General features: G+C 52.2%; 1 protein-coding gene across 1 annotated transcript; it reads left to right on the top strand.

The window, feature by feature from the left end:
• Positions 1 to 872: 872 nt before the first annotated feature.
• CIROZ (ciliated left-right organizer protein containing ZP-N domains) lies at positions 873 to 16,939 on the top strand. Its single transcript, XM_073236225.1, is given in 9 exon segments — positions 873 to 902; positions 2,849 to 3,016; positions 5,876 to 6,057; positions 10,045 to 10,277; positions 14,549 to 15,053; positions 15,416 to 15,465; positions 15,468 to 15,488; positions 16,655 to 16,741; positions 16,744 to 16,939. Coding segments are annotated over 9 exon segments (1,440 nt in total). The 3' UTR covers positions 16,908 to 16,939.
• The last annotated feature ends 7,689 nt before the right edge of the window (positions 16,940 to 24,628 follow it).

Genomic DNA, 24,628 nt, shown 5'->3' with positions numbered 1-24,628 from the left:
CCTTGCAAGCCCTTCTTGGGTGTTTTCCCATTCATCGCTGTGCCTTCCTCCCTGAAGGTAACCACTATCTGGATTTCCAAACCCAAGGGCTATTTTTGTCTATTTTTGAATTTCCTATAAATGTAACCAAAGAATACTCTCTTATGTCTGGCTTCTTTCACTCAGCAAGATGTGTCTGAGATTCACCTGTGTCACTGCACACATCAACTGTGCATTCCTTCCATTGCTGGGTGGCTGCACCTGGGGAGGTCTCTCCCTGTGCACTAGATGAGAAACCTCAGCCTGGGTGGAGGGGAGGGTTCTTGATTATGACTGAGAAAAGAAAGAATTCTCGAATAGGTCAGACGAGTGTAGGTAAGGAAGGAATTCATTCAAGTGAGAGAAGAAGTGAAGGGCAGCAGCCTTCAGGCAGTGGGGAGCAAGGAAGAGCAGAGGGAGGAAAGGGGAAGCTCACTGAACTCCTGTTGGGCATAGGGCAAAACCCTTGCCAACTCCTGAAGCCAAGGTCACCTGGCATCCAGTGCCTGATTGAATCTGCATAGTGTGGGAACTAAATTCCTACCACCCCAGGATTTGGGGGAGCTGCAGAACAATGGATAGAGTGAGATTAAGTTTTGAGAACTTCCCAAAGGTAAAGGAAGGAGATTTTCAGGCAGGCTACTGAAGAGCAGAACATACAGCTGCCGTCCTGTCCGGGTCACCCAGGCGGTGGGAACTTGCAAGCCCAGATCAGAGATCTCAGTAGCTCTTCCCTACTTGTCTGAAGTAGAACCGAGAGAAGACTAGTGCTTAAGTCTGGAAAACTGAATGAAATAGCAAATAAACAAAGACACTTACCACTGGGAAAAGGGGCTTCTTAGTAATCTCCCAAGATGCTTGGAAGAGCACAGAGACAAAACGCGGTAAGTTGAGTAACAAGAAGTCTTTATTTAAGACAAAGTACACACTCAAAGAAAGGGGAGTGTGGACAACCTCAGAGAGAAGGCATGTTTAAAGCTTAGGATTTATGTCTTTTAAGGATTTCACGAAGTGGGGCAAAGGGCCAGGGGCACAGGCTTGACATGTGGTCTCATGATGTCTATCTCTGGTGAGACATTATGTCATTATCCATAGTCAGTCCTCTGGATATTCTGTAAGATAAACTTAACACAAGGAATTTCTTGATCCTGTTCTTCTCCAAGATTGGTTACCCTCAAGCAGTGAGGACATCTCCTTTAGGGCTGCTTGCCCTGCCTTAAGATAGGGTAGGTTATTGGCTGATTACAATAAAATATGTTAGGAATCTTACCTCCTAACTCCCTGGTTTTTGAAATGGAATCTGAGCCTTACAATGGAGTCCCTCCTGTTCTTACTATACTGTTTATGTCTTGGCATTTCTCATCATAGGAAGAATTCATCACGATGCTCTACCCATGTCCCTGCTGTACCTCACTTTATGGCAGGACAGTGGTCCGCCAGGCAAAGAGACCTGTATCCATTCTACTATTGATGGGCACTTGAGTGGATTCCAGTTTAGGAAATAATAGTGCTGGGGTGAACAGTCTTGTGCACGTCTTTGGGGGCCCATGTGCTCGTGTTTCTGATGAAGTAAAACTACTAGAGGTCATAGGGTTGAGGTATGCTCAGTTTTAGTAGGTTCTACCAAGTTCTCAAAGGGGCTGAACCAATCTCATCCACCACAGGAGACAGGGCTTCCTCACTGCTCCACCATCTGCCTCTCTCCCTGTTACGGTCAGTCCTTTCCAGCTTCTGGCCCCAGGATTGTTTCCTGAACTCCCCCCAGGGAAAATTTCTTCCCCAGAAGTTTAGGCCCTTGCCTGCAGTCATGTTTAAGCAGCTACAGTCTCAGCAGCCACTTTTAGACCATGATTACCTGTCCAGTCCTTGCTCAGCATTCTCCAGCGCCTCCCTTCATCCTCAAGATAAAACCCTAGCTTACTTTGCTCTGGACACTGCCTGCTCGTCTCGCCTTGTGCCCATCACTTGCCCCCCATCACTGGCTCCAGCCCCACTGAACTTCTTTTGGTTCTTTAAACACATCAGGTTCATTCCTAACTTCATGGTCTTTGCACCGTTGTTCCCTCTGCTGGGGAATGGCCCTCCCTGGGTCTTTGCATGGGACTCTGTGACATTCCAACTTGGCTCACATGTCACTTCTCAGTGATGTTTTACCTGACATAAGATAATATGAAATAAGCAAAAAAAAGATTATTGCATGTTTCCAGTGGAAAACTGCATTGCTTACAGAACACCTTTTGGCCATCTGGTTCCGGTCTTCTGCTGCTTCTGAGCTGTTTTATGGTGTTTTAAGTTGTACAGAACCTGTGGGGATGCAAATGATTCTCACCTTTGGACCCCAAAATAAATTGCACTGGGGCTGCCCAACTGACTTCCATCCCTCTCTGAGGAAGAAGGAAGAAGCCGATTTCATGTCTATTTGCAAATTCATTTCAACATTCCTCAACTATAAATGTGTCTGTTCTTTGCTTTCTTCTTTGAACTACTTGCAACATCTGCCCGGTTCCCTTGTTACTAATGAGTTAAATAAAATCTTTAACACGGGTTCATTTTTTTTTAATTTTAATGAAGTCCAACTTGTCGATTTTTGTGGATTGTGGTTTTCGTGACACGGGTTCATTTTTAAACATCCATATGAAACATCATAATGTTGCCTTCTTTGAAAGTTATCTTTTAACATTGGCCTTCCCCAGCGAAACTCTCTGAAACTCATTGTTTGGTTTTATTTTCTGCAGAGCTGGATCATCATGTGAGATTACTTGATTCATTGAGTTCTTTACTTGGTTTCGGTGGGCGGGCCTTTCCCTGTCTTGCTCCCTGCACGGGTTAGGAACTGCAGATCAGAATCACAGACCGACTGACAGTGAGTTCAGCAGAGCTCCTACTCAGCCCTCCCTGCCCCTCCTCTCCTGCAGGGCAACCTGCGGTGTTCCTATGGATCCTCCCCTTCGGGTCAAACAAGGACAGGCCAAGCCCTGCACTTGATGTTCCTGCTGGGTAATAAATCATGTTTGTTTCGCTTGCATCACAGGCTTTGGGCATTTCCCCAGTGGGCAGATTAATAAGCAACCTGGTGATATTGGGTACTTTGGAAGTGAGAAGCCTTCTGCAGAAACATCGATCTCAGTCTGTCATCCTCCCAACAAGGAAACGGGATTCCAGGAGCCCAAGTGCTGGAGGTCACGTGGCTGGCTGATGCCAGAATTTGGGTAGGGCCTGCGATTCTCTGACTCAGAATTCAGCGCTTGTTTCAATCATAAAAACCAGCACAGGAGTATGTGTTGTGTGCCAGGCCTGCCTTCGGGGATCTGTGTCCATGAACTCATCCTTATGCCAGCAGGACTTTTAGATGAGGAAACCACGGTCCAGAGGAGGGAACGACTTGTCTGTGGTCCCACCGTGATGATGGCGAAGCCAGGATTTCAGTCCGGGCAGGCAGGCTCCAGAGTCTCTGCGCTTAACCATCACACCAAATAGAAGATACTAGAGGAACAGCACAAACCCATTGAACGTTTATTCCATCCTTGGTGACCACTTGTTGAACCCAGGCCCTGTGCTGAGGCTTGTACATGCATAGTTTCGTCTCATCTTCTTAATACTGAATGAGGGAGGTGCTGGTATTGTGCTGCAAAGTTCAGGGGTCCCCAAGACCACCCTCATGTTTGGCAATTCACTAGAGGCACTCTTAGAACTCAAAAAAGGCATTATACTCATGGCTATGGTTCATTTCAGCAAAAGGACACAGAGGAGGATCAGCCAAGGGAAGAAGCACCCAGGTAGAATCTGGGAGAGACCCAGGCACAGGCGTCTAATTGTCCTTCCCCAGCAGAGTTGCTCAAATGGAGCTAACTTCCAGTGATGATGCGTGACAATGTGTGTAGTGTGTTGCCAACCAGGGAAGCTCACCTGAGCCTTGGTGTCCAGAGTTTTTTCTGGGGGTCAGTCACAGAGGCATGACCGTCCGCATAGCTCATCTCAGTCCCCAGCCCCTGCAAAGGTTGAGGTTGCACCAATGGCCCAAGGCCCCCCACCATAAATCACATTGTTAGCATAGTCTATCCAGTGTGGCCCAAGGTCCCCAGGTAAACAAAGTTACTTATCTGGTGAAATATCCCAAGAGCTCAGAATTTGCCTCTCAGGAGCTGGAGGCAGAGAGCCAAACCTTTCCATTGGCAAGGTCAATCCTTTACTACACACGTGCCCATTTTGCAGAAGAGTAAATGGAGTCTTGGAGAGGTTAAGTGACTTGCCCACACAGCTAGATCCAGGATCTGAACCCTGACAGTCCATTGCCAGGGCCCCACGCACCTTGTCTTCTCCCTGGAAGCTTTAATGTCTGTTGAGAGAGAAATTAACCCAGGAGATAAGATTTTTCCATATTTCCATTTATCCAATTGTCAGGTTAAGTCATGTCTAGAGTATGGTTAATTGAAAATTTCTATCAGCTCTATACCATTAGGGAGGCCTGAGCAGGGCTCTATTTGGGGAACTATATCATATCCAGCCAGATTTTACATACTGGGGCCAAACAATTCACTTGATATTGTTGTTTTAGTGTGAATCCAGAAAACCCCAGTGTAGTTGAAATGAAAACTTGTATTTATCAGGTATCTGTGGATGCCAGGCACTGGGCAAGGTGTTGGGGATAGTACAGTAAATAAATTAGACATAATTTATACCTCTTCATGGAGCTTATCATTTGTTTTGTGGGGAGAAGGGAAATAGACAAATCATTAGGTCATTTCTCCCATTAATCTAGGATTAATCCTATGCTAGGATCCAGCCATAGCCATTAACTGGACAAATATTTACTGAGCAGCTACTGTGTACCAGGCACAGGTCAATGGAAAGGCCTTAGGAATAGAGTGTAAACAGACGGACACAGCCCTTGCCCTCTCCAAGCTCCTCTTCTCCTGAGTGGGCGACGAGCTTATCTGCACTTATCTTCACTCAAGTGGAAAAATAGAAATCTTGTGAACCACTAGATAACATAATTTCCAATAGTGTTGGGAGCCGGGAAGGAATGAAACACAAGGCCAGGGTAGAGACATTTATAATGCCTTAAAAAGAAACTTTCAGTTATTTTACCCACACAATGGGTTTATTTGAGAACAGCAAGGAATTGCAATTGGGGACAAACCACTCATGGCAAAACAGCAGTTCTGTCTAAAGAATGAAGCAGTGGAGCACCATTATAGAGGAAAGGGGCTGAACTGTGGGGCTGTACTAAGCAAAAAGCCCATTGGGATAAACTGGATGGCCAATGTGTCATGGCCTCTTATTGGCTGAACTGTGACAGTCCCTCATTGGCTGGGCTGTTGCTGGGGGAGGTAGAAACCCTCCCTTCCTCCTGCAGGGGAGTAATGTAGCTAAAACAGTGTGACAAGGTGTCTCCTCCAGTGAGGTCTGTTATTGACCAGGAGTGCTGGGAGCTCCCCCTGCTGGCCTCCTGAGGTCATGTCAGAAAAGTTCCCCTTCATTTTCAGAGTCGGTGGGTGTGGTCAAGGAGGGCCTGTCAGAGGGAGGGACACGGAAGCTGACACCTGCTAGGTGAAGAGGAGCCGGCCTGAGAAGAACGGGGAACAGTGCTCAAGACAGAGGGAACAGCATGTGCAGAAGCCCCGAGGTGGAGAAAAGACCAGCTTAGCCAGAGTGTGGTGATGGAAGAGCACAGAGAAGTGGGCAGGACTGCGTGAGCTGTGTAAGTGTTTGGATCTTACTCCAAGGGCAGTGGGGAGCCACTAAAGGATTCTGAGAAGGGGTGGACCCCAAGGTGATTTACAGGCACACTGGAGTCTGAGAAGCCCCATCTGAAGACGTTTCTCCTTTTACATTCTCTGAGCTATGACCTCTGGAGCAAAGGGACCCTCTCAGTTGTGACCATATGATTCCTCCGAGCCCCTTCTTAACCATTTTGAGGTCATTGGGAGAAGTCCTGCCTCCTTCTCAGACTATCTTCTTGCTCAGCAGACAAGGTCCAGGCTTCTCAGACTACGTGGCCCTGCGGGTCCCCAGGAGCCATGTGGAGAGTTTGAGACGGTGGTGAGGGTCAGTTCTTGGCCAGGGAGGCTTCCCTAGGGCGAAAGTGTGCACACCTCACCCTTGGCCTTTGCCTGCCTTTCCCCTGACTGGAGCATTCCTCCCCCATTTCCATGGCTGGTTCCTTCCCATCACTCAAATCTCTGCCCCAAGGCCACCTCCCCAAGAAGCCTTCCTGGTAGTCCCCACCACCCCAGTCACAGTCTCATCCTGTTTGCTTCTCAGCACGCATCCCTGCTCAGGGATCTTTGATGGGCCACCTGCCTGTCACCTGTGTTCCCCCCACAGAAGGCGACTCTGTGAGGCCACATGTTTCTGGTTTATTTCTCTCTCTCCAGAACCAAGAACACTGCCTGGTACTTAGTAGGCACTCAAAAAATACTTGTTGAATGAATGAACAGCCTGAAACCCTAGGAAAGTGCCCATCTGGTGTTGATATGCTACAAAATCTGTATCAACAAGACAAAAAAAATGGATTTGGGGGAACTGCCCACCTGAAATAGCAAAAACCACCGGCATAGTATCAGAAAACTTTCCACCACAGGCTTGCCAACAGAGGTGGGTACCACCAGGTGATTACCTGGAACCTTCCAGAAGGGACAAGAGTAGAGAGATGTGCAGATTGCCTGCTTCCCTCTGTTATTCACCACAGAACAGGCCTTCAGAATTCTTCTGTTTTGCACAAAAAGAGAAATTGAGGAGAGGGGCTTTCTGATCTCCCTCAGAGCCTAGGAAAATCTCCCAGAGCCTCTCTTCATTCTGGAAATTCCTCAAGCACCTTCTGGGACTGATGGGGCTTAAATCTGCCTTGGGAGGGTGAGCTGCCCAGTGGCTAGCCACCCTGCGATGCCTTGGGAGTGGCATTTATGTATTAAAAGACCACTTTTCGAGGAGAAATGCTGTGGATACATTAAGCTGTCGCCTGTTCTTGGGAGAGCCATTATTAATGGAAAACAATAGATTAATAGTTTTAAAACGCTTGTTCAATAAGTAATTTTTATGGCTCTGGATAGAGCCCATTAAACATTTCTGTGTGTTATTATAAGGAAGTTTTAAGCGTAAAATCATAAAGTCAATAATCAGAGAATTAGTCACAGCGGCCAGCCACAGGCCATTAGTTTTAGACGCTGTCAGAGACACCTGTAGCTTACGCAGGAGAGTTTTCTTTCCACGCAGCCGTGCTAGTGGCAGCGCCAGGTGGGGATGGAGAAATGACGGTGCCTGCTGCCTTCCATAAACTTGAGGGGACAGCAAGCAGGTGTGAGCAGCGGGACGCCAGGCAAATATTTACAAAGTGCAAACGTGAATGCAAAACTAAAAAGATCCAGGTCAATTTGCACATCCAGGCTTAGACACTTTATTTCCCCAGTGATCTACCTTTCAGAGCCTCCTCTGCCAGAGGCATGGCCTGGATCTCTAGCTAAAGATAGAGGTGGAAGCTGCATGCTTTTAAAAGGAAAGCATGTCACCAGAGAATCTCCCACGTAAGGGCTTCCAGAGCTGTTTTCTGAAATAGTGTGTTTGTCTCCTGTCAACTACACAGGCGAGTCAAGGATTTGATAATGAAACTGTGAGCTTTAAAAAACGACCCCCCAAAAAACAAAAATTGTGACAAAAGCAATACAAGATAATTATGGAAACCAGAGGAAATCCAAAGAAAATAATAACACTACCCATAATCTGTCTGCCCAGAGATACACTTCTTTCTATTTGACTCATTTGACAAATATTTATTGAGAGGCCCCTGTACGTACACCTGCCACTGCTCTGGGCACTAGAGATGCAGGGATGAACAAAACAATCACCCCTGGTCCCCGGAGCTGATATTTAGGTGGGGGGAGACAAGCAACACATATAATAAATAAGTCAGTTAAACAGCAGGTTAGAGGGTAGTAAGAGCTACAGAAAAGGGGAGCAGGAGAGGCAGAGAAGGCAGTAAGCAGGGGTTATGTTGAAATGACTTAAAAGTAGGGGAGTGGGCCATGCAGGTGTCTAAGGGAAGGGAGCTCCAGGCAGAGAACACCCCAGTGCAAAGGCCCTGAGGCACGTTTGAGAAGTAGCAGGGAGGCCACAGTGGCTCGAGCAGAGGAGGAAGGTGGGCAGCCACTGGCTGCTGTGTGGAGTGCGGACAATTAGGGGCACAGGAGGAAGGTGGGAAAGGAGGGGAGGGAGCTGCAGAAACCAGGGCCAGGGGCCAGCAGGGGGAAGGGTGGGATTCTAGACATTTCCAATGGGATTTTCTGTTGGTGTGTTCCTTTCCAGACCTTTCCCTATTACAGCTATTTTAATCTACTACAGGTAAGGAGCTTCTGGGCTTATATCTGATGTCTGACCCTGCAGAAGTATATAGCTCATCAGGCTCCACCCATGTCTCCTGTCCTTTTCTTTATTATAGGGACCTGGAGGGCCCCCAACCACCTGAATTCTTTTCCTGCCAAGTGTGGCTACTTCCTACATTCCCATTCCAATGAGGAATTTGCTTTTTGAGCCCAATACTCAGCCTGCTTTATGCAGAAGGAGGTGGGTTTGGGAAATAACAGACTTAATGTCCCTTGAGAAGCTTCCATTCTGGGAGACAAAAGGAGCTAAGGCTGAGCGCAGATGTCAAGGACTAGGACACCGTTCTGTTATTCCTCAGTAGAAATGGAGCTGCAAGGGACAAAAGAGAGGGGTGGGACCCAGGCTCTTCCCTTTGGGGATTTATAAGCATAGATCTCAAAAAATCCCAGCTCAGGCACTTCCTCCTCCAGGCAGTCTTTCGGATGGTTGATCACTCCCCTTTGTGATCCTACCTACCTGCTTCTGTCACTGGATCTGTCACTTTGCTTAATAACAGAGCTGCTCACATAGCCATCTCCTGGTGGATCTGGAGTGGCTTTGACAGAGGTGAAATGGGGTGGGATGCAGCCATAATGTTTGCCCTAGGGTCCAGCACACAGTAGGTGCTTAGTAAATGCTTAATAAAATGAATAAATGGTGCTGCTGGATTCGCAGAGGCTGATGGACCTCAGAGCTGATGGAGCATAAGCTTCAAGGCCCCTCACTCGCACTGGGCCCTTATGTGCTCATAAGACCATATGACTGTAAAATTTGCAAAAGTAAGATATCTTTGTATTCTTTTTCTTGAAAAGAACCTTCCCCCTCAGTTGTATGAGCTTCAGGATACACACAACCTGGACCCCACCCAAGGAGGGCTCAAAGAAGTGGGTTTTAGAGCTGGGCCTTGAGGGGTGGTGGGCTTATGCCAGTTAGATGGGAGCACATGCTTCTTTGGGGACCAGAAGGACAAGGGGCTGCCCTGATTCAGGTCGTGACTGATGGACCAGGGGCCCAGGACTTGTCTGGCTGGCCCATGAAAAAGTGCAAACTGTTCCCCAGACCCCTTGTATTTTTTTCTTCTCACTTGCATTTCCTCTTTCTTTCATTTCTTTGTCCTCCCCTCCTTGACCAAGCCCCGAGTTCCTCCTCCGGGGGTTGTGGGCCACAGTGGGGGAAGACATTTCAGCAACCATCCCACCCCTACTCTTTCTCTTCCTCTCCTGACGCCCCACCGCCACTCGTCAGCACTTTGGCTTAGCCATTTACCTACTAGAGGCTTCAACTGCATCATCTGTAAAATGGGAGTAAGAAAGCCTGCCTTGTGAGACTTTTGTAAAGGTCGAAGGGGACAAGATGTGAGCAAATGTTTGTTACCTGTCAAGGGATGTCCAGGCACAAGCTCTTGTTCTGTCCCATCAAGTTTGACCTTCCTGAAATCCACAAATGTCCCGCAGCCCTGAGGGCTTCCCTGGTGGGGGATGAACTGCAGAGGCTCAGAAGCCAGACCCAAGTTCAGAGTCCCCACAGCCTCGGGTTCACTTCCTAGCCCTCTTCTAAGAGACCTGCCGGCTTCCAGTCAGTCGATGTCCATCATGATGGCCGGGTGCAGAGTCACTGACCTATAATTGCAACCTATTAGCTGTGTTTCCTCCTTCATTTGCACACATGAATTTTGCCCTGCTTCCAGAAAGCAAATTGCAGGTTAGAAATCAGAATATTTCAAAAAGGGGTGAAAAGTTTGGGGCAGAGTGACTGCTACATAATGAAGATTCCTCTGAGAATGCCCAGCCTGGGCCAGGAAAATGTCGACGGCAGGCCCACATTCATTCAGGTGTCGAGCTCAGAGGGCTGGAGTGGGAGGGGGAACATCCCAGGCTGGAGGTCCTGCTCTCTTTCCTGCACTTCCAGATGATGCCAGGCAGAGAGGTGGTGGCTGGAGGTGCAACATGGCATCATTCCCCTGCAGATATCTGTGGGCACTGGCTGGGGGCCCAGTTCTGCTGGGCTTGTGTGAGCAAGCTGGGAGGGGACAGGCTGGGTGAAGTGGGAACATTTAAAGTCTCTGAACTAATGTCACCAGCTTCTCGTTGTGGCTGGCACAGTGACAGTGCGGGGGACTGGGGTAATCACTAAAGCTGGCTCTGTGCTCTCTCTCTCTCTGGATTGAAAAAAAAGTTGTTAGCTGCGATGTTCCATCTTGACCTGGGTGGTGTCCAAATATTATAGACTTCTAGCCAAAGAAGGACCCCGGATGCAGTCAGGTGTAGTGCCTCTGCTTTAAAGAGCAGGAAATGGAGGTTTCTCTCCAAGGGAGCCCCTTCCTTGCCCTGTGGTCTCCCTGAAGTCTGTCTTCTCTCTAGTCCTGTGCAAGCCTCTGTGAGCTAAACCTTTCGGCAGGGGGGTGGGGTTGCAAATGCAGACGCCAACGGGGGCCAAACCCGAAGCAGAAATGAGTGTGCCAGGAGGAGGAGGCAGTAAAGAATTTTACTCGTGTCTTTATTTATTTAGCAAACACTTTTATGCCACTCGCTCTGTGGTAGGCACTGTTCTAACAGTTTTGCAAATATTAACTCATTTCATTGTTATTGTGATCCTCTGCAGTGGGTGCTATTATTTTCCCCACTCCACAATGACAGAACTGAGCAGAGAGAGATTAGGAGATGTGCCCTAGCCCCTCAGCTGGTGAGTGGCAGGGTCGTGCTGTGAACCAGGCAGAGCGGTGGGGACCGTGGCAAGCCAGGGCCAGCATGGACTCCAGCCCTGGCCCCTGCAGGAGGGCAGCCTCCACTCCACCCCAGCCCGTCTGGCCAGCCATACCAGCTTTGCAGGAGAAACTGGAGATCCATACTTGTAGGTGAACCCTCCTTTTTTAAAACCTGCTGCTGGAGAGTAGAGAGAGATGGGGTCGAGGAAGGAAAGATGGGACGAGAAATGAAAGGAGTAGGGAGTGAAAAGGCTGTGACAATCGCCATTCATTCAACCAACATTTATTACGCACCTACTATATGCCAGGCACTGTGCTGGTGCTAATGGAACAGAGTTGAATGAGACATGGGTCCTTGCCCCAAAAGAGCTTATCGTTGTATTCTCATCTCGTCTGAATTTTACAGTGAGTATTTAGTGGCAGGAAGAGTCCCCTGACAGGCTCTGAAGGCCCGAGCTCCTCCAGCAGCGAGCCCAGCTCACTGGCACCTTGGGCAGAGGGGCGGTCCACTATCAGATTCCTTTGCTTCCCAGTCTTAAGGAACAGGGGCCAAGTGGGCAGGGCTTTCTTTGCCCACTTGCCTTTTAAGTGGCACAAGTGGCCACGCTAGGCCTGGTGTTGGTCTTCCTGAGAATCGCAGGGCCCAACCCTGGGATTGCCAAGCATTACCATGGGGCATTCCTTTGGCATTCCTGGGCTGCTCACTTCTCCCTCCCGGCACTGGGCCTGTAATTCTAGGAGCTGCCGCCAGGGGGACGGTGTTGCCAGTTCACGCAACACTGGGCTGAGTCAACTGAGACACGCAGGACCCTCTGCGGCCCAGGAACATGTTTTGTCTCCAATGACCTGCCTTTGAGGCCCGGACACCAGCATCCTTCACTATGCCAGGTGTGGGAGCGTGCGGTGGCCCCATGTCCCAGAACACCGATGCAGAGAGGTGGGCAGCTTGCATGCGACAGAAGACAGGTCTCCGCTGCCCCGGGCCACCCTCCCCACATCCCCCTTCCCCCACCTGAGAACCTCATCGAATTGACTGATTCATTCCTGCTGCTTCTACAGCCTTTGCTTCCGTGTCTGCACCTTGAACTTGCATTAAGTTTTAATTAAAGCCGTTTCACCGGCCTTGCCCTTGGCTAAATGCAGCTGTGGGCACAGGGCACATAGATATTTAATACTCTGCCTCTCCCGCTGAAGGCGCACGGTGCCCAAGGGTGTACCCGAGCCGTGCCCGCTAGCAGCGATCCACATGCTCACTTAAGTGTGCCCACAGGCCCCGAGCGGGAGGCTGAGCAATAACTATTCATTGCCCTGGGTTAAGTGTGCCCAGGGGCACCCGTAAACTCCATGCAGTGATTAGCGATTGCTCCCAGTGAAGGCTGCCCGAGGTCCTGCGGAATGTCCTCGGCCCTAAATATAGCCTCCTTGTGGGGCCTTAAAGGGCAGTGTGCGTTTTTGCTGCGTGCTTGTTCCGGACTTCCTTCTTTAAGCAGAATCGTGTCCCTCCTTCTTAAAGCCCAACCTCCAGGGGCTTCCCTGCCTTCCTTCGCATTGCAGCGGAGGGCTGGGGTGTGAGAACAGAGGGACAGCTTTGGTGGTGACAAGGGGCAACACCAAATCCCCTCCACCCTTTCACCAAACCTCATGCATCTTCCTCATCCTTCCTCTTTGCTCTCCAAGTGAAGGCGGCACCTCCAGAGATGTGGGGACAGAGGGGCTCACTCCGGAGCTCCCCGTGGGCGGTCCTGGGCTCACTGCCGGTGGGGCAGCTCTGGGGGCTGAGAGGCTGAGCCGCCGTCTCCCAATGGCCTCGCTTGCGTCTTCCTGCTCCTGGGAGCCCTTCTCTGCCCCTCTGTCGGGAGGAGATGGGGGCGGGCGGCCTTGGGTGGGGGCATTGTCAAGGAGAGTCAGTCCCTTCAGCCTCAGGTTGGGGTTGGGGGCTGGTCAGAAGATCTCCGAGGAACCCAGTGCTGGTCCGGGACTGCCTGCTTGTGCCGAGACTTCCCTGCTTGGGTAGGAACTCAAGGCAAAGCGGGTTTTGGAAGAAGAGAGGACTGAGTAACAGCTGGGGGAGGGCGCTGCTGGTGCCTGCCGCAGAAGCTCCAGGGGGGTTCTCCCGGGCACCATAGCCCCGCCTCCCTCACCGTCTGTGCAATAGGAAGAAGGGTGTCCCCTGCAGGATGGCTACGATGCCGTATGGCGACCAGTCATCCTGGTTTGCCTGGGACTGCCCTGGTTTGGGCACTGAATGTCTCACATCGAGGGAACCCCTTCAGTCCCCAGGAAACTGGATGGATCGTCACCCTAACTGTAGTGCCACTGGTGGGCGTGCCGGCCGTGGACGCACTCTCTTCCCTTGCTTATTCAATCTGAAAGGGAAAGAAGAAGGGCGAGGAAGAAATGGGTGGAGCAGGGAGAAACCTGGGAGAAAAATAGGACGGGAGGACCTGGGGAGTCAGCCCACACGGACAGTGGGTCCTGAATGGCATCCGTGCCATACACACCCCCTCTTGGCCTCACCAGCTGTGCCCGGGACCCCAGCTGCCCCCTCGGCTGTGCCCAGGGTGGCAGCTGAGGCAATGACATTTTCCTGGGTCTGTTGACACTCGAGTCCCAGAACATAAATGATTTTCCCGTCTTAATGAGCAAACAACCCAGCCGGCAGCTCTCTCTCGCAGGCCTCCTGCTGCGGTAATTGCCAGCGCTTACGTGCTCAGGCACAGATGTTTACTCACTCACCTTTGCTCGCTTGCCCGGAGGTGTCACTTCCTTTTTACTCTGCAGGTCTCCCTTCCCCTGCCCTTGGGGCTCCAGTGGACTGGTGGGTGGGGCAGGAGCAACTTTCTGGAAGGTTCTGCCAGGCCCAGTTTTCAGGGACACTCCAAGGCAGGAGGTCTTGACTTCTGCTTTCCTTTGGAGAGTGTGGGTGGACAGCGCCAACTCTTCTGGGCCTGTGTCTTGGCAGCCGAAGCTGGATGCTTCCTCTGGTGCCTGAAAGGAAGAGGAAATCTGAGGAGGGGTCCCGGCCGTGGGTGGGAGGCAAGGCCGGAGACTGGCTCTCTCCCATGCTAAGGTTCTCTCCTCTTATGGATAGAATGACAGGGCGCGCCTTCCTTTGCAAGGCCACCTGTGCCCATATTGCACAGCTGCGTGCCCAGACCTTCCTCCTGCTGGTCCAAGGTCTGTTCTCAGCAGCCTCCTGGAAGGAGCCGTCCCTCCTCCATTTCCATCCCTTCGAATATTTCACATCAGTGAGCTTTCCCTTCTTTCCCTTCTGAATTCCTCCTGCTCGTCCTCCTAGGATAGGGACTGGGGAGCCTCCCTGTCCCCCTCCCACCATCCAGGCACCCACCTTTCTTCCAGGCCCCAATTGCCAATGTCACCATAAACTCGCACATAGAACGGGGCGGGATTTCAGCCGTGCCTGGCCTGTGGGGTGCGGGCTGCATGGGTGGCACTGCCGATGGGGGTGACGGCACGTTCATGCTTCCAGCCAGGTAAGGGGCCCACCACCTGCCAGGTGCTCCCGCGAGGGCTCTGTTACCATAAAGTGTAAGGAGTACGCGTGTCCCGTTTGCCTTCCTCCCCGTGTGGCCTGCTGCCTGTCCTCGGCCCTGTCACCTTCCCGAGTGTCTCCACAAGTGTGCCTTCTGCTTGAACCCCAAGGGACCCTGTCTCCTTGGCCCAGCTGGCTGTGTGTCCTGTTTCTTCAGCCCCTGCGGCTGCCGTCCCTTCGAGAGATGCTGGTGGCTTCTCCGGAAGGTGCCAGCCTGGTGGGATTATATGTGGACACCGCCACCGCCACCATCACGTGCAAAGCCCAAGGCAAACCCTCCTCGAGGCGCAGGGCTGGTGGTGGGCGGCAGCCCTGCCAGGCTTGGGGTCTCGAGGCCTATCATCCTCAGAGCTGCCATTGGGAGCGGCTTTCTGTCCCTCCGGTATTGATTCAAATGTCCACCTGGGAGACTGGAAAGATGTAGGCAGGCGGCTTCGCAGATTGGGCTCCATCAGTGTGAAGTGCTGCGTGCGGCAGATGAGGGGGTCCTGCGATCACCTGCTCAGCCCTCCCGATGTGGCAGCAGGAGCATAATTACCATCTCCTTAAATAGCCTGAAGTTGTTGCCCTATAAGAGTGGACAGGCTCACATGACATTTGCTCGGAGCTCTTGCTAAAAATATCCCGGCTAAGTAATATTTTCTGGTGGCACTGGAGTTCCGTGACACTTGGGGTTTAGTGCAGGGGCTGGTCTGAGGGTGGGAGGGGGCCCTGTGGAGGGAGTTTCTGAAGCAGTTTCAGAGGCCACAGAGGGACACCCTGCCTCCCCTGCTGCTGAACAGCTCCCTGGACCTCCTGTCCCTTTGTCTTGTGAGCTGCTGCTGAGCTTATTCCTAGAAGCTGCTGGCCCTCTGGGTAAGACCCAGGAGCACCTCTCATGTCTGTCCTTCGTAGCTTCGTCTCCCTCTTGTCCCTCCCTCTGCTGGGCATCTTATCCTACCCCATCTGGCCTCTTCTTAGCCCCGGTTTGGCCTTGCATTCCTGAATTGCTTGGGACAAAGAGACCTTTGCTCTTCCTAGGGGGCGTGAGTGTGTGTGGCCTATGGGTAGGGTGTAGAGCATGGATAAAAAGTGGAATCATCCATTAGAGGCCTCCAAGCCCAGGGTCTTCGCACCTCTGGAAGGTCCTGAGATGCACTCCTGGGGGTCTGAGAGTAAAGGTGGAGGGGGTCTGCAGCCCTCATCAGACCGGCTTCCCAGGGCTCTGCCAGCTGACAGTGCTTGGGAGCCCTGATCTAGACCCTGTATGTGAGAACTGTTTCGTTCAGCTTGGGGTGTAATACAGAGATGCCCAGAATCTGGAAGACCTCCTCCTCCCTCCAGGGGATCTCAGTTCTAAGGAACGCTGTATGCAGAGTGAGGCGGACCAGAGGCTTCCGCATGGGCGGGCGGCTCAGAGATGACTAATACTCTACGTTTGTACAGAATTTTATCAGAGTCCAGATTTCATTAGGGGACTCTGGTGAGTTTAGGGCATTGCAGAAGGCCTTGCCAAGCCCCCAGACATCTCTTTCCTTATTCATGATGCCTGAAATCCTCTTATTTGGAGACAGATGCTTTCATTTAGCTGCCGCAGCACTGGCTTAAAATGCCCCCATGAGAAGGCTGACACAACGAAATTCTTGCTAAAGTGTAAACAACTGATAAGAGCTTTATTTCTTAAGAGCAGCTTTGGTAATGAAAGGGGGCACCAGGCTAGGTCACCAAAGCTGAAGACAATCTTGGCAGAGATATTTCTGCAGCTTCCCAGGGCAGTCCTGCTCCAGGCATCTGCTTCCTTATGGGCTTCCACAAATGACGAGTTTCCTGCAGGTGTTTGGGATGGCTTTTTTTTTCTGTTCTTCATCGGTGCGGCCCAGTTCCAGCCCAGGCAAGGATACCAAGTGATCTCATGTCACCGATTCAGGAGGTGTGCTCTGCTGGCCATGGGTGTGTCCCTGCTAAGGTTCCGCTACCACCCTTGTGTCTGCATACCTGCAACATGTGTATTTTTTGGTGTCATGTGTACTTCCCCATTCCAGCGTCATCCCAGCCAGGGTTGGAGGTCTTAGTTCACATCCCAAAACAGAGACTGGTTTGAAGAGGATCCTACTTGGAGGAAAGCCTGAGCTAAAATTCCTCTCAGTCCACCAGTCCAGCACAGTGACTGAAAACAGAGACTTTGTGCTGGTCCGTGTCCCAACAGCTGGGTTGCCCCAGGTCCAGGTCAGTGTCCTGGTGGTGGCATGCGCCGTCCTGGCTCTTCTAGAGGCCCCTTCTCCTTCAGGCCACTGACAGCATGTGGAGTCAGAGATGTGGAGAACAGAACTGCGGGGCTGACTAAAAACAGACCATTACTATTTATGCTCCTGAGGCCTGGCGCTCTTTCCAGGGTGGCCCCGTGGGAGGACAGCCATAAGACGCAGGATGCACCCTGCCCTATGCAACTAACTCCTCGTTGCCCCACAGCAGTTCCTGGAGGCCCAAGGAGCTCTGGGAATGCAGGCTTTTTACAGGGTAGCCCTGAGCCAAGGGTTTTCCCCCAGTGGCTGCCCTTGTCCCTGGGTGGTGGAGAGCTTCCAGAACATGGGTGAGTGCGTCATCATGAGGGTAGGCCCACTGCTAGCAGGCACACGCTGCATGAACCTTCTTTCTCTGGCTTCATGGTTCTTTCTCCTGTGACAAGGCTTCCTTTTCTGGACCTGACAAGCCCCACACCCAACCCAGTAAGTGATGACGTCAGGCACACTGTCTGGAGCTGGCGCAGGAACGGGAGTGGCACGGGAGCTAAGTGGTGATGTGGTCACTGGCTCTGGAGTCAAAGTGCTGGGAGGGGACAGGAGGCCCGTCAACTTCCCAGCTAGTTGCAGACCCCAGTGAGTTCCTTAACCTTGTTGAGCCTTAGTTTTCTCATCTGCAAAATGGGAATGTCCATACCTGCTGGGAGGTGATGGGGGTTGGGAGTTCCTGGCACAAGATGAGCCCTTTCCTCTTTGACCCACCCAGCTATCTGGGTGGGCTGCAGCCCTGCAGGTCACTCACCAGCCATCGGGCTCCTTGGCAAAGAGCACTATGAGATGCAACTTACTTCTTAGCCCAAGACAAACTCTCTTCTAAGTATGGTGTGTGTCCTCCGTGCCAGGATGCTGGGATTTGCATCTTGAAAGGGGTTTTCGGTGAGAGCACGGCTGCCAGACAACCTGGTATTCACAAAACCACCAGGAGCAAAACCCATTGAAATACAGCATAAGGAAATACACATAATTCACAAATGATGTTGATCACTTTCATCTTAGACTTCCCAACTGTCCTCAATAGAAGACAGACGCGAAGGAGATTTAACTCAGATGTTAATAGTGCAAGAATGCCCTGTTACCAGGATATGATGTTTCGGTGCTGCATAAAAATGTAATTATATTCAGAACTATATTTAAAGATTAAAAGAGGGACTGCCTACCACATCTAGCCCCAAACTCAGAATTAGAAACAAAGGAAAAGGCGGGGTGGGGGATGAGTTCTAACAGTCTGCTAAAAATGGAAATGTTTCTCGAAAGTTTTTACACATTTTGGCTGTTTTTATTTTAACAGTTTCCTGCAGCAGTGACATTGATTTTTGGAAAGGGAGAGCTAGAACTCTACGCAATGCACGTTCACTAGGTACTTGCTGTGGGATGCCCGTGCAGGGCTGCAGAGGGGACAGGGACACCAGATTTCATTCTTGCTTGCAAGCAGCATCCAGTCTGGAAAGGGAGAGAGGAAATGTCCAGAGAGTCATAACAGAGGGCAGGCAGGCTTGGGGAGATGCCAAGGGGCAGTAGATCTTCATCCTGGGCTTTCAAGGGAGGGTAGGTTCTTGACAGGGACATAGTAAGTAAAAAACAAAATTAGCTTGGCAATAGCAATAAGAACATTTTATAAAAAGGTTTTGGCCTCTCGGGAAAGATTTACACAGGAAAAGAATGTTCTCTTTCTTGTTTTATTAATTTCAGCAGCCAGAATGAATCTCTCCTTTCCTTGGTTCCTAGCACACCTTCCCTGTACCTGCCTGCAGCTTCTAGGTCCTTCTATTCTTGTTATAGTTACTGGTGCATGCTCCTGTCTCCCTCTCTGGTCTTCTTTGAGATTGGGGCTGTGTCTTTTTCATGGGCCTTATCAGGTTGCCTTGCCCTTGGTAAGCACTTGATAAATGCTTGTTGGACTGCATTTTCTTTAGGAATTAAAAAAAATGTTTTAGACAAAGAACATTTCTCTGAGTAAATAGGTGACTAATATGTTGGAATATTAATGCACCAGGATTGCCTAAACACTGTGGTTAGAGATTTCTTTTTTTATCTCCTTCCTCCCCACCCCCCACTCCAAAAAAAAGTGGTTAGAATTTACAGGAGGAACCCTAATTATTTAAAATCGTAGATGTCTAGAACAGTCAGTGGAGGCAATGGAGTGTCCAGTCTGTAGAAGAGAAACCAAGAGGGTGGTTAAATTATAGCTGTTTTATGTTTTAAAACAGGGATTACTAACAAAAATGCCTCTAGAGGTCAGGCAGGGAGTGTAAATATATGAGGGCAAGAAAACCTATGGCCCGAGTGGAAGACGATAAAGGCGGAGGAGCTTGGAGCGGGAGGAGGCGGCGAGTGCTGGAGACTGGGGTGAACGGGCAGCCACGGGACCCCGCTAAAGACAGTGTCCTTACTTGGCTGGAGCTCATTCCTGCCTTGCAAGGCAGCAGGCCAGTGGGGCCAAACCTTCTGACTTTCCAGGAGAAGCTGGTTACAAAATTTTGTCAGTTAATTTAGAAAATATTTAAAACCCTCTGGAGGCCAAACCAAACATGTCTAAGGGCTGTTGGGCCTACGAGCCAGAATTTGCAAGCTCTCACCCAGCAGTTCTCAACTGCGGTGTATTTTTGCCTCCCAGGGGACATGTAACAACGTCTGGAGATATTTTTGATGCTCCTATGCTGCTCACATCTGTTGGGTAAAGGCAGGGATGCTGCTGAACATCTTGGAGTGCACAGGGGGGCCTCTCCCACACACCACAAAGAACGTTCTGGCCCAGAATGTTGACAGTGTCAAGGCTGAGTCTGGTTCCGTGTGGTCCCTGGGGCTGGGCTGACATATCTGGCTTCAAAATAAGGAATGGCTTAAAGGTGAAACTGGCTGGTCACATCAAACAGGGGCAGGGAGTCGGACCCAGGTGCCCTTCACAGAAAACCTCAAATTCTGTGATTCAGTTTCAGAATTTTGATGCCCACATACTCTCAAAAAGGACCTCAGGTCGAAGGACTTGAAACCCGATGCTTGAACTTGACCTCCCAAAGTCTCTGTCTCCCTGTCTGTAAAAAGGATGCACACCTGGCCCCTCTAGCGGGGTGTTAGTAGGATTTTGCTCCCTTGGGGGGAGCAAAAGGAACCTCTGCTTCCTCTCTGGAAGGTTCCTTTTTGTCTATTTCAATTGCTGCCCCAAACTGCTCCCTTCCCACCATCCCCAGGACCAGATAACCTTCCGGGAGGATGCCATCTGCCACCTCTGCCCAATTCCAAACCGGAGGATCAGCTGCCTTTTGAGGCCGAGGGAAAGGCTTTCTAAGAGCTTTGCTCACCAGCGTGGGACTGGATGTAAGTCTGGTGCCCCATCTTCTACCCACTGTTTCCTCGGAAGGGCTCCAGTCCCACTGAGCCATCAGTGGACCCAGCCAGGCATGAGGCCCCCCTCTTTCACCACCATTCTTCCAAAGGGGGCCCCTCTCTGACCACTGGCCATGTCTCCTCCTCAAATTCAGAACCTTCCCCAAAGAAAGCAAGGGGCTGCCGAGGGCTCCCATCTGAGGGCAGCCTCCCCACCTTCCCCACCAACCGTCCTGCCTGCGCCTTTGACCTCCCAGGGCCTTGAGACCCAGCAAAAGGAGGGAAGGCCAGCAGCTGTGCACACAAGCAGAGGGAGGGAAACTGAGGCATGCCTCCAAGGACTTGTGGCTAGAGCCTGGGAGCCACACCTGCAGGATCAGCCTGAGGCTGGAGCTCCCACAGGCCCTCTTCTTTGGGCTGCCATCCTTAGAGTGGCTGAAGCCCACATCCTCTTACATGTGATGCTTTCTCTTTCTCCACTGCTCTCTCCCTGAAGGGGCCTGCACCATTCTTGCAAACAGACAAAGTTGCAGGAGAAACAGTCCCCAGGCTCACCCGGGGAAAGTGGGGTTATCTGGACAGCCTTGTCTTCAGCAGCACTGTCCTCAGAGTTCATAGGACTTGTCCAGGTTAGCCCTGGGCCCCCTTGCCCAGTCTCCCCAGCATCCCCCACTCCAACCCATAGTTGTTCTCAGATGTTTCCTCTCCTTGGCTGACTCTCTGGGAGTCCAAACAGTGCAAAATGTTGGGGTCTCAAGGCCATCTGCTACCCTAACTGACAGTCTAGACCTATAAGGCCTGAGCAGAGCCCCGCCCGGCCACCACTGAGTCCCCACCCCCACCCCACTGGGAGGGTTGGCAACATGGGGGATGTGGCTGCCAAACAGCCCATGCAGTGGAGAGGGGGCCAGGCCAGCCAGGAGGGCCAGCCACTGATGAGGCCCTTGAGGATCAGGCTGACCAAAGAGGCACTGGGTTCTGCTGTTCCCCCAGAGCCACGGGAAACATCCCCTGTGATGGGGGATGCCCCATCAGGGCCCCCCGATCTGACATCCCCAGAGCCCAGTCAGGACATAGATGGGCTGGGGCTCACTGTGCTGCTGGGGATGACGCCACAGTTACTGCCCAACAGTGAGTACGTCCCAGGTGTGCTGGCGGGAGCCGGGCTCTGGTGCCCGTCTGAGGGCCTTGGGACCTGGGCACAGAGGAGGCACCTCCGAAGGCAGCATGCCGCCAGTCTCATCAATGAGCAGCTGCCTTATGGCTCTCCTGACAGCCCTCTGGCCTCCCTCTCAAGGAAGCCCCCGGCCTCCTCCATGGGAGGGTCGTATAGAGCCCCTAGCTGGCCCGTGGAGCAGGCTGAGTTGGAGGCTGCACGCAGCCAGCAAGCTTGGAGTCTGTGGGCTCCCATGGACATTTCAGAACATCAATAGGGGGCTTTTGGAGAGGCCCCCCCCTGCTGGGGTGAGTGCTGGGAGCAGCCCAGGGGATGCCTGGTACACAGGAGTAGGGTGGGCAGTGTGGGGGTCTGCCTCCCCCAGCTTGGCCTCCTGCCTGAGTGCTGGGCGGTAGTCAGTCACCTTTGCGTGCTTACCTCTGGCTTCCATGTGCTGGGGTGTGGGGGACGGAAGCGGGAATGGCTCAGACTCTGCAGTCCAGCTGGCAGAGTCCCAGTTCAAGTCCCAGTCTCTCCACTCTAGCTGTGTGACCTTGGGCAAGGCCCTAACCTCTGTGCCTCAGTTTCCTCATTAGTCAAAGGGGGCGTGATAGTAGTTCTTCCCCAGTGGGCTGTTATGGGTAGCGAGGAGATGGACAGAAAGCCAGTGGCACAGGGCCCCCCACACAGCATGTGCTCAGAACCGGCGGGCCCCTGACCTGGGTTGTGGCTGCCATCCCGGCAAATCAGAGCAGTCAAACTGCTCCGTCCCCCGGGAGGTTTTCTCATTCCAGGAGAACACAGAAGGACCGCCACAGTTCAGACATTTCCAGGTGGGGAGGCCTGGAGGGTGATAAGGTCCTTCCGTGTGGGATGCTCCTCCCCCGGGGCCTCAGGGGCTGTGACCCCAGGCCTCTAAAGGGCACCACGGAGGAGAAGGGAGGGTGACTTCTTTGTTTTCATGACTCACTACTCCCTCCTCGGGGTTCCCATGGCAGCAGCTGGTGCCCCACTGGCTTGACTGCTCCCCTGACCCTCGCTGACCCCCGGGGACTGCAGCGCTCCCCGGCTCCCTGGCCCAGGAGCCCAGCTGCGGCCTCAGCCGGAGTGGCACCTGGCGGTGCTCCCCTGGAAGGGTGGCACTCCCACCCCCTCCAGGCCAGGGAAGCAGGATTTGAAACGCAGCCAAGGCGTGGAGGCCTTTGGCAACGCCCCGAACATGAAGCAAATAAATAAATAAATAATCAGGGTTGTCTCAGCTGATAAACAGGCTCTACCTCCAGGATAGCTTCTCCCCCTGCCCGCGCCCTCCTCCCTCCTTCTCTGGGCAGATTCATCCCAGGCAAAAGCTTAATAGCCCCATTTAAGGCTTTTCCTTTTCACCACGGAATTGAGCTGCTCCTGCCATTACGAGGTTTTCAGCTTCTCTCTGAAATCAAATTACTGATTCCATTTAATTTTTTAAAAGCTCAGATGATTTCCCTTCTTGAATCAGAGCCGTGACTCCAAGGCCAGCCTCCCCCCACCCCGCCCCGCCCTGCCCTGCCATGCGGTTCCCCTGCGGGAAGCCACTGTCCAGGGATGGCAGCCCCTCTGCCAGGGCAAGCCTGACACCTAGAGGGGAAGTAGCAGGGGGAGGCCCCAGCCTGTGACCACTCCTCTCCCGGACACCTGGCTGGGGGGCCTGGCTAGGGGAAGAAAGAAGCCTCACCCACCCCCAGGATTGGCTCCCAGGAGCCCATGGATTTAGGGCTGGCAGCTCTTCAGAGGCAGTAGAGAAGGTGGTGAGAGCCCGAGCCCAGGGCTGATCATTGTGGGCTCACTGTTAGCTGGTTCCCCAAACTCCCAACTGACTTCCCTTAGTATGTATCACAGACCGCATCATTAGACACAGGGTTATGGAGCTCATGTTCTGTGCCGGACATGGTTCCAGCCCTGGGAAGGGGATGGTGAGTCGGACAGAGGAAGTCCCTGTGTGGGAGCACAAGTTCGTGCGCATGAACAGGTGCCTGTGTGAGAGGGGATGGAGGCTGACAGCAAACACACCTGCAGACAGTCTCAGAAAATACGCAACTTGGATGGGCTGGGCAGGGACTGCTTGGGGTGGGACGGCGAGGACTGAAAGGGAGCCACGGAAGCCAGGGGACTGAGCAGGAGGAAGTGGGGGCAGGAGAGGGCAGGACAGCTTTAGAGGCTGGCTGAAAAGTGCACCTCAGAGGGCAGGGGCAGCCGTGGGGCTGGGGAGTAAGAGGCCCACCTGCCCCACTGGAAGGAAAGGTGGTTCGAAGGGCCCCCTCCGTGAGGGCGTACGGTACCCCTACCCTACATCCAGATGACTTGGTGGGGGTGTCCGCGGTGATGTTTGACAGGTCACGTCAATCTCACAACACTGCAGTCTCTGTCTCTCTCTACCTCTCTGTCTCTGTCCATCTGTCTCTCCCCTGCCTCCCCTTCTTCATCTCTGCAGAGCCACCCAGCTTTGGGGCATCGCAGACCAGGGGCGCACACACCTGAGAAAGTCCTGTAAACCAGCGCTGACCCTTTACTAAGTCCTCCTCATGTTTAACCACCCTGCATCCTTGGAGACGAGACAAAGGGAATGGAGTTAATGAAATCACCAGGCTTTACCTGGCATAAGTGGCTCTTCACCCCCAGGCGAGCGGCGATCTGCAAGGCTGAGAGGGTCTGGGCATTCTTCCCAGCTCAGCGCACCGCACAGCTGCAACAAACCACTTTACTTCTCTTCCTTCCCCTTTGCTTGCTCTGCACCGACTAGAAACTGGGACAGTCATGTTTAATCAGAAAGTGCTTGGGCTTCTGGGAGGTCTCCTGTTCTCCCTCAAGACAGGACAACCCCAGATCTGTGATCAGGGCTCTGGGTCTACCAGGGCCTGGGTGGCACCTGTGCCCAGTCCCAGGGCTGTGGGTACATCTGCACGAGAGCTTTCTCTGCTTTGGGGGCCTCCAGTTTTCCTGCTGAGACCTCCCAGGTCCTTACAGTCATTTGTTTATGGCTGATGCGTCTGTGATCAGTGATACCCTGGCAGGGAGTTCCCCAGGTCAGCGCCCTGCTGGGCAGGATCTCAGACAACCTGGGAATTCGGGGTGGTTAGGCATCCAGGGGGCCCCCACACTCAGTAGCATTGATCCTCATCTTTTCCCCCTGTGACTCTGCGTGTGAAGTTCCCGTTCTGTGATGCATTTATGGGCTTCTCTCCTGTTGCACGAAGCAGCCA

Source organism: Manis javanica, chromosome 4 (genome assembly GCF_040802235.1).
Source record: "Manis javanica isolate MJ-LG chromosome 4, MJ_LKY, whole genome shotgun sequence".
Classification (NCBI taxonomy): domain Eukaryota; kingdom Metazoa; phylum Chordata; class Mammalia; order Pholidota; family Manidae; genus Manis; species Manis javanica.
This window is presented reverse-complemented; position numbering and strand designations above follow the sequence as displayed.